The following is a 13753-nucleotide window of genomic DNA, read 5'->3' on the forward strand; positions in this document are numbered from 1 at the left end:
ACTCTTTGAAAAAACTCTCGAATTCTGGCGAGAACTCTCAAAACAGTCTCCAAATTCGACGAAAGCTCTCTCAAAACACTCGGATTCTGGCGATGTCGTTTAAGCTCTACCACTAGCATCTTGAATATTAGGCTGAAATAAAAGTTGCTCGATGTGTTTTTTGACTCCTCTTCTACAACTTGAATATGCAGATATATTTCAGCACAACGAGCGGTAACGTTGTCTCAGCCTAGTATAACACCTTACGATCTTGATTCACCCTAGATATTCATTTTTCAGCATGCGAGCACCCATACACACATCACGCAGCTTCTACTCACTTTACAACTGCTAGTTGTTGGATTGAGAAAGAGGACTGGCAACGCCCTGGAACAACTCCAAGACGCTCTTGACACGCTCTTGACACTATTCACCATCCACTGACCAACTTGTGATCGTTTCTTACGCCTCTGACACTTGAAACTCCGGTGTTAAACTTGAAACCCTATTGTTTGAACCTGAAACAGATACTTCAAAGATGTATCACCTCTGAGTTTGGTGTATCACCTTCGAGTTGTATCACACTCAGTTCCATGTATCACTTCAATGCAACTTTTCATTCAAATACCATCAACCACCGAGATTGCATCTCTCTCGCCACGCTGCCGCGATGACCAACACCATCACAATGCCCACAGTTGTTGAAAGTGTATATGTCGATCTTCTGTTTTCGCCCAGCCAAATCAAACCATTTGCCACTTCTACCGTTGCGGTTAGCACCAATTCGGTACTCAATCGTGCCCAATCCTCGTCTTCGATTAATACCATGTCCACTGCAACACTTTTACAGCTCATGACTTCCACCAATACGCTACAAACATTTTCCAGTCTTCTCCAGCCGAGCTCTACAAGCCGTGCTTTGATTGACAAGGTTTCTGAAGGCCAAAATGCTTCTTCGTCAGTAGTCGCTCTAGCCATAGGTTTGCCGTTGGGTATTTTTTGTCTAGGATTTTGTTTCATCGTCTTCTACCTGTGGATACGCAAAAAAACGCACGATCGGTATCCATCTACACCTTCATTTGCAAAATCAACAGCGCCGGCGCCACGTCGTGAATCTAGAATATGGACCCGTCTATTCAATCCGGTGCCTAGCTACCACACTGATCCATTCCAACATCCTTACGACGAAAAATCAGGGACGCGATCTTTCGATTCTTTACATGAAGGCTCCGCTACTATCAAGTACAAGATCACTTCCAATCCCACACCTTTACATGTCCAAACTCCTCAAAAGGTAGCGTTTCCGGTGAACAAAAGTTACAGCTCTAATCAAATTAATACAATGTTGTACTCCAGACCACCCCGTATACAATCTATCGCATCTGCCATGCCCAATTCATCACCAGATACCGATAATGAACGGCCGAATTTACTTGCAGCTGGAACTTGGACTTATGAATCACCCTTGTCAAGATGGTTTCTCACCAAATCAACCTATTTACAAGACCAAGTCAAACAGCCGCTTAAGTCTTCTACCGTCAAGCTCAAACAACTCAATATACTATCCAGAGTATCCAAAAACCGTGTTGAAAGTTTTCTCACTGATGAAAAATCTCCCATTTTGAGTTCAGGACGTTCCCCCATTTTCAAGGAATCCTACGTTAAAAGTCAACTTGATCCTCTCGTCTTCAGATCCTCATCACTCAAGTACTCGAAGAAGCAGGAAAGCCATGAATCAAACGATAGAGAAACTAGGTACCTAAAGTCAGAAGAAATATCAAAATTGAACCCTTACTCAAAGCTGGCCGGTCCCAGGAGTGTCATTAAAGCGCAAATAATTGACAGGTCTGACACAGATAGAAGGATGTTATTGCAACCGCTAGAGATTCTACAAGCACCTCCCAAAAGCAGTGATTGTGGCAAAAAAGTGCTTGAGAATGACGGAAAACTGAAGGCCTTTAATAAGGAGCTGACACATTATTCGGAAAGGTTAGATTTGCATAAACCTTTGCCTTTGACGCCAAAGTCTCGGCAAGCTTCAGAAAATATGAGACCAAGTTCGAAAGCTCCCGAAGGCAACGAGATAAACCATGTGTCGTGTGATTCCGAGGTAGAATTGCACGAAATACATCATGTCGTTCGCAACTACGAGCACAAGCTATCTGATGAAATATCCATCCGACGTCACGAACATGTGCGTTTACTAGCACGACACACTGATGGCTGGTGCCTGGTTGAAAAGTGCAAGTCAGACGGCCGTCCTTTGAACGACAACGAAGGACCTGAGCGCTCTAACATTGATGGCAAATTTTATCTAAATGAATTCCGGGGCATTGTACCTGGTGTTTGTTTGAAAATATTGAAAACTGATTCGTAGAGCAGGAATCCTATTCCGCGTATGAATTGCAACTATACAAGTAGTGGCACTTCATTTTCGTCAAAAGCCTTTTCTCCAGCAGCTGCTGCAGGCAGACCGAAAACTAGCTGGCCTTGAACGGACCAGTCATCCTCTATGACGTCCTTGGGGAGTGCTTGCAGGATCAAGTCGTTGAAGTGTTGCAGATTAGCCCCAAACCCCAGTAGTTCGAGAGCAGTCCAAGTTGACAATTGGGCCGATCCCGACGAATGAGCAATCAACTCTGGGAAAATGTCTGCTCGGATAGGAAACCTTTCCTGCAATTCCTTGGTCTTGGAGTCTTTCACGAGGAATACGACGGTTCCAACCGCATCGTCTCTTGCGGCAAGTGGTTTGGCTTTGAATTTCTCTAGCGGAAGAGTTTGGTACACATGGTCCCAAACGCGCTTGTGGCTTTCGCCAGATAAAGCTAATGCGCGGTTTCCCTGCGAGTTGAAGCATGTGGGGGTGTGTTTGATAATATCTTGCACTATTTGTTGAACCTCCTTCAATTCGACCTTCTCCGGTAAGACGGGCTTTAGAGAATAAATTGTACGGCGAGAAGCGATCGCTTCCACGAATGAAGCAGCTTTAGATGACATGATAATGGGTTAAGCGTCCAAACACTTAGGTTGAGTTGATTACGGTGTATTGAAATGAAATTTACCTTCGCTTTTGGAGCATATTCTAACGCAGCCGCTCACCATTTATACCTGTTGAGCCAAGACATTGGTCCTCTATCAAGACCTTCAAAGACTGTGTCGCTGCCACTGTGTATATCCGTCACGAGTTACTAATGCTATCTTTTGTCATAATGAGTAAAAGTTTAGTAACATTGAGAGAAACGCTGAGACAATCGAGTTAACATAAAACACGTGATTTCCTCGAGACAATTCTCGCTTGATAGTGGAGGATACTTAGCCTCAAAGAACATGGATGCCGGAAAGGAGATATGCGGATGTTACAAATAACACTAATTAGTTAAGATGGGTTTAAAATGGATATTTGGTGGATAAATTCGTAATCAGGCTTGAAGGCATGGCGAAAACATGCAATTACTTAAAAGTATGATAATCTAGATGTCACGTTTAACGACGGTAGAGAGAGAGTGTGTGTGTGTGTGTGAGACATACTCAAATAGATGTGATAGTGGAGAGCTCAAACGGAAGTTTTGTGGCTGTCAGACTCTTCAGAATGTGCAGCCTTTTTGTTTGAGAAAGAAGATAGGAGTATTTGAAATCTGATACCTTTTACGCATTGTTTTTTGAATTCTTCCATTGGGTTAGAAGTCGAAAGGATTGGACCTCCGTTGAACGGACTTAAACAAAAGTAGTGGCTCACCTCATTCTCGGGACTTAACGACACTGTCCTCTGCTTTCCCAACTTTTATCTAGGACTCGACCAACTAACAACAATTGTCGTCACGTGATCTCTGGTCGCGACAGAATGTAGAAAAGTGATTCTTTTGTGATAGCTCTTCAGCGCTTTAAGATAGGTCGATCTACGACAAAATCCGCTTCCGTTACTGTTGTGAAAGCTATTCAAACCCTTCAACACATTTCATCGAACTCGAGAGATCAATATTCGTTCTCGTAAACAAGTTATAATGGCTAACAGTGAGCCTTCAGACCCAGCCAAGTGTTGGCTAATTAATTGTACATCAGTGACATTTCCCAGTTCATAAAATACTACCGTCGTTATCATTATAAAATACATGAATGACTGCTCTTTAAAGGCTTCATTTGACGAACCGTTACTCCTTTACTTTGTTTCACCCTCAAAAAGGTGTATTTGCGATTATGGAAATCAACAAAAGCGCACCTCTGGCACAAGTTGCTTGCTTGCGAAATTCGAATACTTAACCGAAACTGTCGTGTCTATGCTTGCCCACTTTTGTGTCTTCTTCTGTAGGCGTACCCTCAACTTCTTTTCTAGCACCAAAAGTTTCCAACTCTTCTAAGCCATCCAGAATTGCGAATATATTCCTGGTATTCGGCGTCCTCCTGCTTCACGAGATCTTCATCGAAAACCTTGCGGCCAACTTTCAAATCAATGTCGCTGGCTCTAATGAAAAGTTTCCAATCTCTTGTCCACAGCTTGTAACCGAAGTACAGCACCACCAAGATAGGTAACGCTAGGTAGTTTTCGAAGAAATTGTTAGCGTCCAATTTGGATGAGTCGATGGGTGCAATGGCCACCCAAAATTGACCAATCAACACACAAACCATGATGAAGGTAGCGTAGTATGAACCCGCCAAGCCAGTCTGCGACTTGTAACCGAGTTCTCCCAGGGATCTACCTTGAACTCGCAGCGCTTTTCTGAATCTGACGTGAGAGATGCAAATTGATATCCAAGTGAACAGCTGTGATAATCCTGAGATGGCTAATAGCCACGTAAACACTGTCTCTTCCTTTGGAGAAGCTGCAACAAATGAAATCAATCCAAAAATCGTAGAAATCACCATTGCCCTGATAGGTCTACCCTCGCGATCAACATAATCTAGCCATTTAGGAGCGTAGTTCTGATGCGCTAGAGACAGTAATAAGCGTGAGCTCGAGTAAAACGCGGAGTTACCAACCGAAAGAACAGACAACAAAATGACAGCATTAATAAAATGCGGAACAATCCTGATACCATGAGACGAGATTGCAATGACATAGGGAGAAGCATGGGTTGCAGATCCTCCAGAACCCATTAATTCATCAGAAGTGAATGGAACCAGAAAACCTACCAATATGATCGGAACCAAGAAAATAAGCACAATTCTGTACAAGACTTTTTTCGCAGCAGAGGGAATAGCACGTCTTGGGTTTGATTGCTCGGCAGCTGTCAGAGCAATAAACTCGGTAGCACCAAAAGCAAATGCAGCAGTTACCATTGTGGCAATAATACCCTTGAAATGATGGATTGGTTTCGTTCCGTAAAAGCTGCCTGGATCGTGCCAGTATTTGGCCCCAATGTAGCCGGAATTTCCAGCTCCACCACAATTGACGATAATCCCCAAAATGAAAAACCCAGTTATCATAAGCACTTTGCAAACGTTAAAGAAAAACTCCGCTTCTGCATACCCTCTGGCTCCAAATAAGTTGACCAGGATGATGAGCACGTAGAAGACAGCCACGAAGATGTCTGGGTTGACCGATGTGGTCCAGTATTTGATGGTGATCGATGCCGTAACCAGTTCAAGCGGGAAAACACACAGCCATTGCAGACAGTAAACCCACGCAACAGAAAAACCAAATGCTCGTTCCACCAGGATGGATGGATAGGCGTTGAAGTTGCCCGAGAGCGAACTGTACACCACAGCCAGCTCGCCGGCCGCTTGGATAATGCAATACAGACACGATCCCATAATGGCGTATCCAATCGCCAAACCTGCGGGACCACCGTTGTGGAGAGCTTTACCGTTACCCACCAGCATACCGGTACCTATCCCCGTGCCGAGTGATATCATCACCACATGTCTGGATTTTATAGTCTTTTTCAAGTTGTTTTGCGGAGGTTGGTCGGCGTCTACCCCGTATTCCTTGTCGAGGCCGTTGCCTGATTCATCTGCTCTCTTGAAAGATCTCTTGAAGCGCTGGAACGTGGTTCTAGGCTGATTGTCCGAAATTTCGTACTGGCTTTCCGGCAGTGACAGCTTCTCTTCACTATTGGCAGCCGCGCCGATTTCAAGCTTGTTAACACCTGACATATCGTTCGGGTTTCCTTCGCTGGGAGAGTTGAGGTGAGTTCCAAAGACTTTTTCAGAAAGACTCTTGAAAACACCCGCTTCATATAGGCGCAGAAATCGAATATCGAAAGTTTCCCCGATTAGTTTCGCGCCCCCAATATTTTGTAAAATTGACGGCACATCGGCATCGGATTTCGCATTTTCTCAAATTACAAAGAGCGAAACGTTGATCAAACAGAGATTTCTCCATTATCGGTGCACCTCTCCGGTCGTTCTCTCTCGAGTAGTTTCGACGATATGGATTTTAGAGCCCTTCTTTGCCTGTTGCATAGGTGATGTTTGCACAGCGCGAACGTGTTTCTCCGCACATAACGCCAATAAGCGCTTACTTGAGGAGAGGCTTCGGATGCTCTGTTGAAAGGTATCTGCGTTTGCGCGGCGCTGTTTCGCCAAAGCGCCGTAAGGCTCGAGGATCAGACCCCACGTCATTTTCTGGGGTCTTCGAGCGAAAGAGGCCTGCATGGAAGAAAAGAACAATAGATAAGCTCTGCGTCCGTCTGCGGCGCTATATCACGTGGCGTCTGTTTAGGTGGAAAGTGATCAACAATCTGGAATCTCTAAGCACGCACGATGAGGAGGATGCTATCCATAAAGTTCTGGATTCCTGGACGAGCAAATGTGGCGCATCGTAACTCCGATTTGCATCACAGTTTGAATGGTTGGTGGGGGCCTCGCAGAAGTTTTTCCTTTGTGTTTCTCTCTCTGTGCGAGTTGCTAGAGATTTTCGTGAGAGTTTCCCCAGCCACGGTATTCAAGTCTGCGCACAAAGCGGTTCGTCAACCTTCTGTCTCTAAAACTCCGGGATTCCTCAACCGCCCCACAATATTGAAAAATTTCAAATGTGCCCTCCTTGTTACGTATCGATGGACTGCTTTTAATCTAAACACATGCACGGTCGTCTTTTCAGCACCAGAAATACGACATACGCACACTCCACGACGAATGACGAATTCTGTCCTTTTCTTCAGCTTCCTCGTGTCTCATAACCTCAGCGTCAAAGATTTTCCTGTCCTTCACCAAGTCTATTTCACTCGCGGGAATCCACAACCGCCATTCGCGCTTCCACAGCTTGTAGCCCAAGTACAGTGCAATCAAAATAGGCATCGCCAGGTAGTTTTCGAAAAAATTATTGGCGTCAAGCTTGTTGGAGCCCACAGGCGATATGGCAACCCAGAACTGTGCAATCAAAATCGTCACGATCAAAATCATCGAGTAGTATGCACCCCATATTCCGGTCCATGGCACGTATCCCACCTCATCCAGGGATCTGCCCTGGGCCTTGAGCGCAGCTCTGAACCGGACATGAGACAAACAGATGGAAAACCATGTGAACAGCTCACTGAGCCCTGAAATGGCCAGCAACCAGGTAAAGACAGTCTCTTGTTTGGGAGATGCCGCTACAAACGACAATCCTCCGAAAATGCAACTGACTATGAGACATATAACCGGTCTACCTCTTCTGTCAACGTAATTCAGGAACTTGGGAGCAAAGTTCTGCTCAGACAACGACAGCATGATTCTAGAAGAGGAATGTAGAGCAGAGTTGGCGACAGAAAGTACCGACAACAAAATAACGGCGTTGATAAAGTGGGGGACCACTTTCACACCATGCGAGGCAACAGCAATCACGAACGGAGAGGCGTGTGTAGCGCTGCCCGAAGACCCTAGCAGCTCTTCGGAGTTCCAGGGCACCAAAAATCCCAGCAAGGCAGCAGTCATCAAGTAGATGCCCACAATACGGTACACCAGTTTTTTGGATGCGCTTCTGATGGATTTCTGCGGGTTGGAGTGTTCTGCAGCGGTCAACACGGCAAACTCTGCACCACCGTATGCAAATGCAGCATTGACTAGAACCGACATTAAGCCCTTGAACCTATTGATGTCGTTGTTGCCTCTGAAAGCGCCAGGATTGTGCCAGTAGCGCGCCCCGATGTACCCAGAGTTTCCTGCACCGCCACAATTGATTATGATACCGAGGATGAAGAATCCAGCGATCATCAGCACCTTGCAAGTGTTGAAAAAGAACTCTGCCTCAGCATATCCGGCAGAACCGATGAAATTGATGGACACGAGCACAACGTAGAAAATCACGACAAAGGCGTCGGGGTTGATTTTGTCGTTCCAGTATTTGATGGTCATCGACGCAGTGACCAGCTCTAGAGGAAGCACAGTGAGCCATTGCAAGCAGTAGACCCAAGCGACGGCAAATCCAAACGCCGGATCTACCAGTCGCGCTGGATAAGCATTGAAGCCGCCCGACAACGACGAATAGCCGATAGCCAGCTCGGACGCACTTTGGATAGAACAGTACAGCATGGTAGACACAATCGCATACCCAATAACCAGCGAAGCAGGCCCACCGTTGTGCAACGACTTACCGTTACCAACCAGCAAACCTGTGCCGATACCCGTGGCAAGCGACATCATCATGACATGTCTGGGACGGATGTTTTGCTTCAAAGCCTTGTGTTTTTCGCTTTCGTTGACCTGGTGGGCCCTTTCGTACTCGTCTTGTGCATCGCTATTGCCTGGAGTGCCGGGTTCGTGGGCGACAGGTCTTTTGAACGAGTCTACAACCCGATGAAAGACACCTTCTCTCGAAGGTAGCTCCTCCGAGTTTTCTTTGATCTCCTCTACACTGTTGAAGGACTCCAGCGGCGTCGTTTCCGACTGTTTGGTATTTTTCAGCTCGTAACTCATCCACCCAAAGTTTATGTCCTAGGCTGTGTGTGTGTGTGTGTCGCTCGTCCGCTGCAAGCTGGCCAATAACTCTGTATAGTGTGAAAAAGTTAACGGAGAGGCTCTATCGACAGGAACTGAAAAAAAAAATATGGGGAACTAACTCAGCCAAGTCTTACTCAACTTTGTCTTTGTTGTTTTCGCCTTTCGGGTATTTCACTTGGCAGCAATTGTTGATTTCCTCACGCCCCGCGCTGGCGCTCAGCTCGTCGTCGTTTTATACCCAATTTGCATCTCATCCGGGCAAGGCCTTTTAGTCACCAGAGTTTCGCTATTTGCGCGTTTACAACCAGGTCTGCAAAGGAAGGAGCCGACGCGCAACTGCACAGTTTTTTTTTTCTTGTGTCTAACACTGGCTGTAGCTCGCTTGTAAAGCGTCACACTCGTTTCCCAAAGAGAGACGTTAGAAATAAGTGGTGTGTGTTGAATTCGCTTCCGAGCAAACTGGTATGGCCTGTTACTAAGATGTATGGAAATAGTCTCGCATTGGCCACGGACGTTCTTCAGTTGTCTGATTTGGAATTCGGAAAGCAGTACGCATTTTCACGGCTCTAAAGATTCATTAAGAGCGAATACGGTTCTTACGGCGACAAAAATTCGATGTGTAAAATACGGCACTGCAGTCCAAAAAAAAAAGAGAGTTATCAGCCAAGCATCAGGGAATCCATCCAGTTTTTGACCGCCTCGTGCTAGAGAAAGAGAGAGAGAGAGAGAAAGTAAGAAAGTGATAGGTAAGAACGCTGCGTGTGACGTTTAAGAGCGGTGAACCCACCTGGAGAAACGACTAGATTTTTGACAACATGATTGGGTAGATGGCTCTTAAATTGGCACAAAATATTTGAAAAACAAACTGATGTCACGTGATGAACGAATGACGTCTTTATCCCGTGACTCGATTTTTGCTGTCTTGCTTATCTCCGGGTAACCCGTCTTCCCTGTTCTGTAGGCTAGCTGAAGTTTAACAGCCTGGAAAAATAGTAATATATTGTCACCAATAGTGGTTGAAAGGTCAAACATATATACTAAATGTCGTGTTATCTCGCCATTCAAGAGCTTATTTGTATAGCTTTCACTTGCCGTACATCCTTCGAGCCCCTGTAAACGCTTTTCTAAAAGTATGTCTGAACCCCAGCAAGAGACCAAGCCCGATATCAAGCCCGAAACGCACATCAATTTGAAGGTGTCCGATGGGTCGTCGGAGATTTTCTTCAAGATCAAGAGAACCACACCCTTGAGACGTCTGATGGAAGCATTTGCGAAAAGACAAGGCAAAGAAATGGACTCGCTGCGGTTCTTGTACGACGGTGTGAGGATCCAGGCCGACCAAACGCCCGAGGAACTTGACATGGAGGACAACGACATCATCGAAGCACACAGAGAGCAGATTGGCGGTGCCCGTTAGGAACTCCAAGAATAAGACAAAACATTACGGTAGCGTGGTAAAGGACGCAGGTTTTTCGTCCACGGTTATGAGTGTATGTGTATAGATAGACATGTACTAATACTAAGAACGGAGAGACTGACACGAAACGAGAGAGAGAGAGAGAGAGAGAGAGAGAGAGAGAGAGAGAGAGAGAGAGAGAGAACTATACGTATTGGGTCGGCTATGTAGTTCTGGGTGATGTCCGTCTACGGTTGCATTCGACGGAAAAGCCTGTACAGAACGGTATGCTTTTGGACAAGTTCAGATATATCATCTAGTACGGTGTACTAAGTTGTGCATCTGTACACCAAGTTGCGTCAAAGGCCTTTGAGTCCTTACCTGTGGAACCATGTTCGTCCATGTTCATTTCCGCTCTTTTTCCTTGTAACACACTCCTCTGGATTAACAGAAAGACCTGTGATCAGACTCTCTTGACAAATCTAACCGTTCATAGTGCTATCGTTTGCGAAAACTGTGTATGTGTGGTAGTCGTTCATTTCCTTCAAGTTATTTACAAAGCCTTGGACAATTTAAACAATACTATAATCCACCAAGATCGGACCATTAGATGTTTCTCGAGCGAATGAAGTTCACTTTACCAGTCCCTTTAGGTACTGTTACATGGCTTTTGGCAAACAGTTTCTCACCTTCAGCACTTTACGCGTCACATCAATCATTAAACCTCTAGTTATGAATAAAAAAAAACGACGCGAAAGTGTAAAGGTGAAGGAACCATGTCCTGCCTCGAAAAAAACGTTCCATAGCCAGACTTTGTAAGGACGTAAAGCTTCATTGAGATCACAATTACTACTACATGCTGCCAAACGAGATCTTAGATAAACACCCTGATATCATAGAGCAAGAAATGCCTACCCGGGCTGGTTCGAACCTTCGGCCACCACTGGAGGCTGAATCAAGCTCTGGTTTTGACAGTGAAGACAGCTTTTCAGGCACTACTGGTACCAACAAGACGTTGTCTAGATTACCGAAGGCAAATCAAGGATGGATGGGAAAATCTTCCTTGCTGGTGTTTTTCGATATAACGATTGTAAATGGTAAGAAAACTGCACATTGCAAGCATTGCAGGAAACCTTACAAGGAAGGGGACTCCACGGGGAATATGAGCAAACACATTCGAGGCGTACATCCTGCAGCTTTCAAAGCCCACAAGGGAAAGGTGGTTAAGAACAAAGAATTGAATTTTGCCGCTAAAAAGAAGACGAAAACGCTTAGAATCTCTAAGGCAATTCAAAACGAGCATAAGAGAAACCGACACAACTTCACAACGGCTCTACTTGTTGTAGAAGGATTTTTGTCGCTAAGCATTGTGGAACAACCAACCTGGAGGTTTTTTGTGAAAAACGTACCAAACCAAACAGAAGCTCCCGTTCGGTCCAGAAACGCACTTGTGAGAAAGCTAAAGGCTTATTCCTCTATGTTGAACGATACGCTGTCCCTCAATCTCGGGGACACGCATCTTGTCAACATCCAGTTAGATGTCCGGACTGCAAGAGGTGGTGAATCCTATATGGGGATGTCGGTCTCTTTTGCACCTAATATGTGGAATAAAAAGCTATTGGACTGCATGGAAGATCACAGTCTTTTGCTGAACGATGCTGGGTTGGCTCAAAATACTCATCTGCTTGATTTTGTTTGCTTGGGACCTGAGACACGCGCCGGTCCAAATATCTTGGCGGTTTTCATGAAACTTTTGAAGAAGCATAACCTTACAGACAAAGTGGCTACAATTACCATGAACAGTGCCGAAAACAATGCCTCAATGTACCAGTCGTTCATTTGCTCGCTTGCCAAAGACGATGAACCTCTAGCGGGTCGTCTCATGGGCAAGGCCCGCTATATTCGAAGCGCAAGTCAGGTCATTGATTTGCAAGTTGAGGAAATACTCTCAGAGCTTTCTAAACATGAAGATTTTGCCGTTGCACTGCGAAGGATCAAGACGCTTGCGAAGGTTATGAGAGCCTGCTTTCGCATTCGCTACAAGTTGAGAGACGACAAGATTCCATTGATTCCGCTAGGAGCACCCACTAGCGGGACGTACGTTTGGCGTCAACTAAACTCATTCCTTGATAATTATAAGAAATACAAGACGTGGTTTGAGAAGCGGGACAAAATTGAGGATTCAGACATAATCGAGAAGCTTCGTGAGTACATTCATTACGACGAGGGAACTTTAGAGATGTTGAAATATCTCGTCCAGAGCCTTCAACTGCTGTATGATTCCTCATCAAAGCTACAAAGAGATTTCTGTAATCAGCTTTCGAATGGTGTGCCGTTTTACTACTTAGTAGACCATTTCTATTCTTATTGTGAAAATGCTCTTGAGGAGCGTCAAATCATTAAAAGCGGCTCAGGACCCGATTTTTCTTGTCTGAATGGGGTGGCAGAACTTCGTGGCGCCGATAAGCGACTTGTTTTGGAGGCTATTTTGACATCACGGGAAAGCTTCAACGAGCACTTGACTCGGGTCGAGCGGGACCCACTCTATTATGTGGCAGTGATACTGGATCCGGGTGCTAATACCGAAGCCCTTTTCAGAATGCTGTCACAGAAGGACGCCAAAGAAAGAATATCAGAAGCCTCTCTCTTTATCCAAAACTATTTCAAAGAATACGATGAATTTATTGATTTGCGAGCTTCAAGTCCTGTGGAAGAGCATGGCAGCGTTGAAAATAGAGACCTTTTATTTGACCAGGCAAATTTGCCTAAGGTTAGCTTTCCAAAGACTTCAGATAACACCGCAACAACAGAGAACCCAGAGTTCTTGGCAGAGTGGGCAGCCTATATGCAGGAAAATCCACTCAAAGAGAGGACCAAGGAAACCGCAATTGCTTGGTGGTATCAGCACCGATCGGACTATCCAAGGCTCTTCCCGCTTGCCATGTCCTTGTTTTATACCAAGCTCAGCGCATGCGAAGTGGATAGAACGTTCTCTTTGGCCGCAAAAATAACAAGAAAGGGAAGAGGCTGGCTTTCGTCGCGAAAATTCAGAACCTTGTTACTGTTGCGGGATAGGTTTGAAAAATTCGGTTTTTATGAAGGTGGTCCTATGCCAGTTGGTGATCTTTTCGAAGATGATGACCTGGACGACGACAACGATGACTACTATGTTGGCGAACCAGACCCTTTCGATCTCTGTGCTAGCTCGGATGAAGTTATGTATGACACAGATACAGATTCAGACGGTATGGGATCCGACGGGGATTAAGAAAGGGGAGTCACACAGATGTCGCGTAACTAATATAAGGACCTATGGGCATGGAAGTTTTAAGAGTTTCGAAAACGCGCTGGTCGCCAAAGAACCAGCTTTCTGATGTACAACAATTCAAATCTTGGATTGTCCGCGAAGAATCCCAGATAGATTTAAACTACGAGAAAGTAGCTAGTCTTGAAATGGTCAAGATGCTCGAGTAAGGTTATTGCAGCTTACGAAATGTGTAATATAATGATAAACATTGATAAAAT

The 13753-nt window shown here is 45.2% G+C and overlaps 6 protein-coding genes across 6 annotated transcripts, besides 1 other annotated feature; 3 read left to right on the plus strand and 3 right to left on the minus strand.

Moving 5' to 3' along the window:
• Positions 1–649: 649 nt before the first annotated feature.
• On the plus strand, positions 650–2356 carry FUS1 (LALA0S11e01222g1_1; the record flags this gene model as incomplete). Its single annotated transcript, XM_022775137.1, has 1 exon — positions 650–2356. The coding sequence occupies one exon, from the start codon at positions 650–652 to the stop codon at positions 2354–2356; it is 1707 nt and encodes a 568-aa protein (XP_022630518.1).
• A 32-nt stretch (positions 2357–2388) lies between these two features.
• On the minus strand, positions 2389–2976 carry LALA0_S11e01244g (LALA0S11e01244g1_1; the record flags this gene model as incomplete). Its single annotated transcript, XM_022775138.1, has 1 exon — positions 2389–2976. The coding sequence occupies one exon, from the start codon at positions 2974–2976 to the stop codon at positions 2389–2391; it is 588 nt and encodes a 195-aa protein (XP_022630519.1).
• A 1329-nt stretch (positions 2977–4305) lies between these two features.
• On the minus strand, positions 4306–6069 carry LALA0_S11e01266g (LALA0S11e01266g1_1; the record flags this gene model as incomplete). Its single annotated transcript, XM_022775139.1, has 1 exon — positions 4306–6069. The coding sequence occupies one exon, from the start codon at positions 6067–6069 to the stop codon at positions 4306–4308; it is 1764 nt and encodes a 587-aa protein (XP_022630520.1).
• A 942-nt stretch (positions 6070–7011) lies between these two features.
• LALA0_S11e01288g (LALA0S11e01288g1_1) lies at positions 7012–8808 on the minus strand (the record flags this gene model as incomplete). Its single annotated transcript, XM_022775140.1, has 1 exon — positions 7012–8808. The coding sequence occupies one exon, from the start codon at positions 8806–8808 to the stop codon at positions 7012–7014; it is 1797 nt and encodes a 598-aa protein (XP_022630521.1).
• Positions 8809–9964: 1156 nt separating this feature from the next.
• Positions 9965–10249, plus strand: SMT3 (LALA0S11e01310g1_1; the record flags this gene model as incomplete). Its single annotated transcript, XM_022775141.1, has 1 exon — positions 9965–10249. One exon carries the CDS (start codon positions 9965–9967, stop codon positions 10247–10249), a length of 285 nt encoding a protein of 94 aa, XP_022630522.1.
• Positions 10250–11084: 835 nt separating this feature from the next.
• Positions 11085–13496, plus strand: LALA0_S11e01332g (LALA0S11e01332g1_1; the record flags this gene model as incomplete). The annotated part of the gene is made up of 1 exon (XM_022775142.1): positions 11085–13496. One exon carries the CDS (start codon positions 11085–11087, stop codon positions 13494–13496), a length of 2412 nt encoding a protein of 803 aa, XP_022630523.1.
• Positions 11085–13496: a mobile genetic element (isolated transposase of Rover hAT-like DNA transposon).
• Positions 13497–13753: the final 257 nt, after the last annotated feature.

The sequence above is a fragment of the Lachancea lanzarotensis genome, scaffold LALA0S11, assembly GCF_000938715.1.
Source record: "Lachancea lanzarotensis genome assembly LALA0, scaffold LALA0S11, whole genome shotgun sequence".
Lineage (NCBI taxonomy): Eukaryota > Fungi > Ascomycota > Saccharomycetes > Saccharomycetales > Saccharomycetaceae > Lachancea > Lachancea lanzarotensis.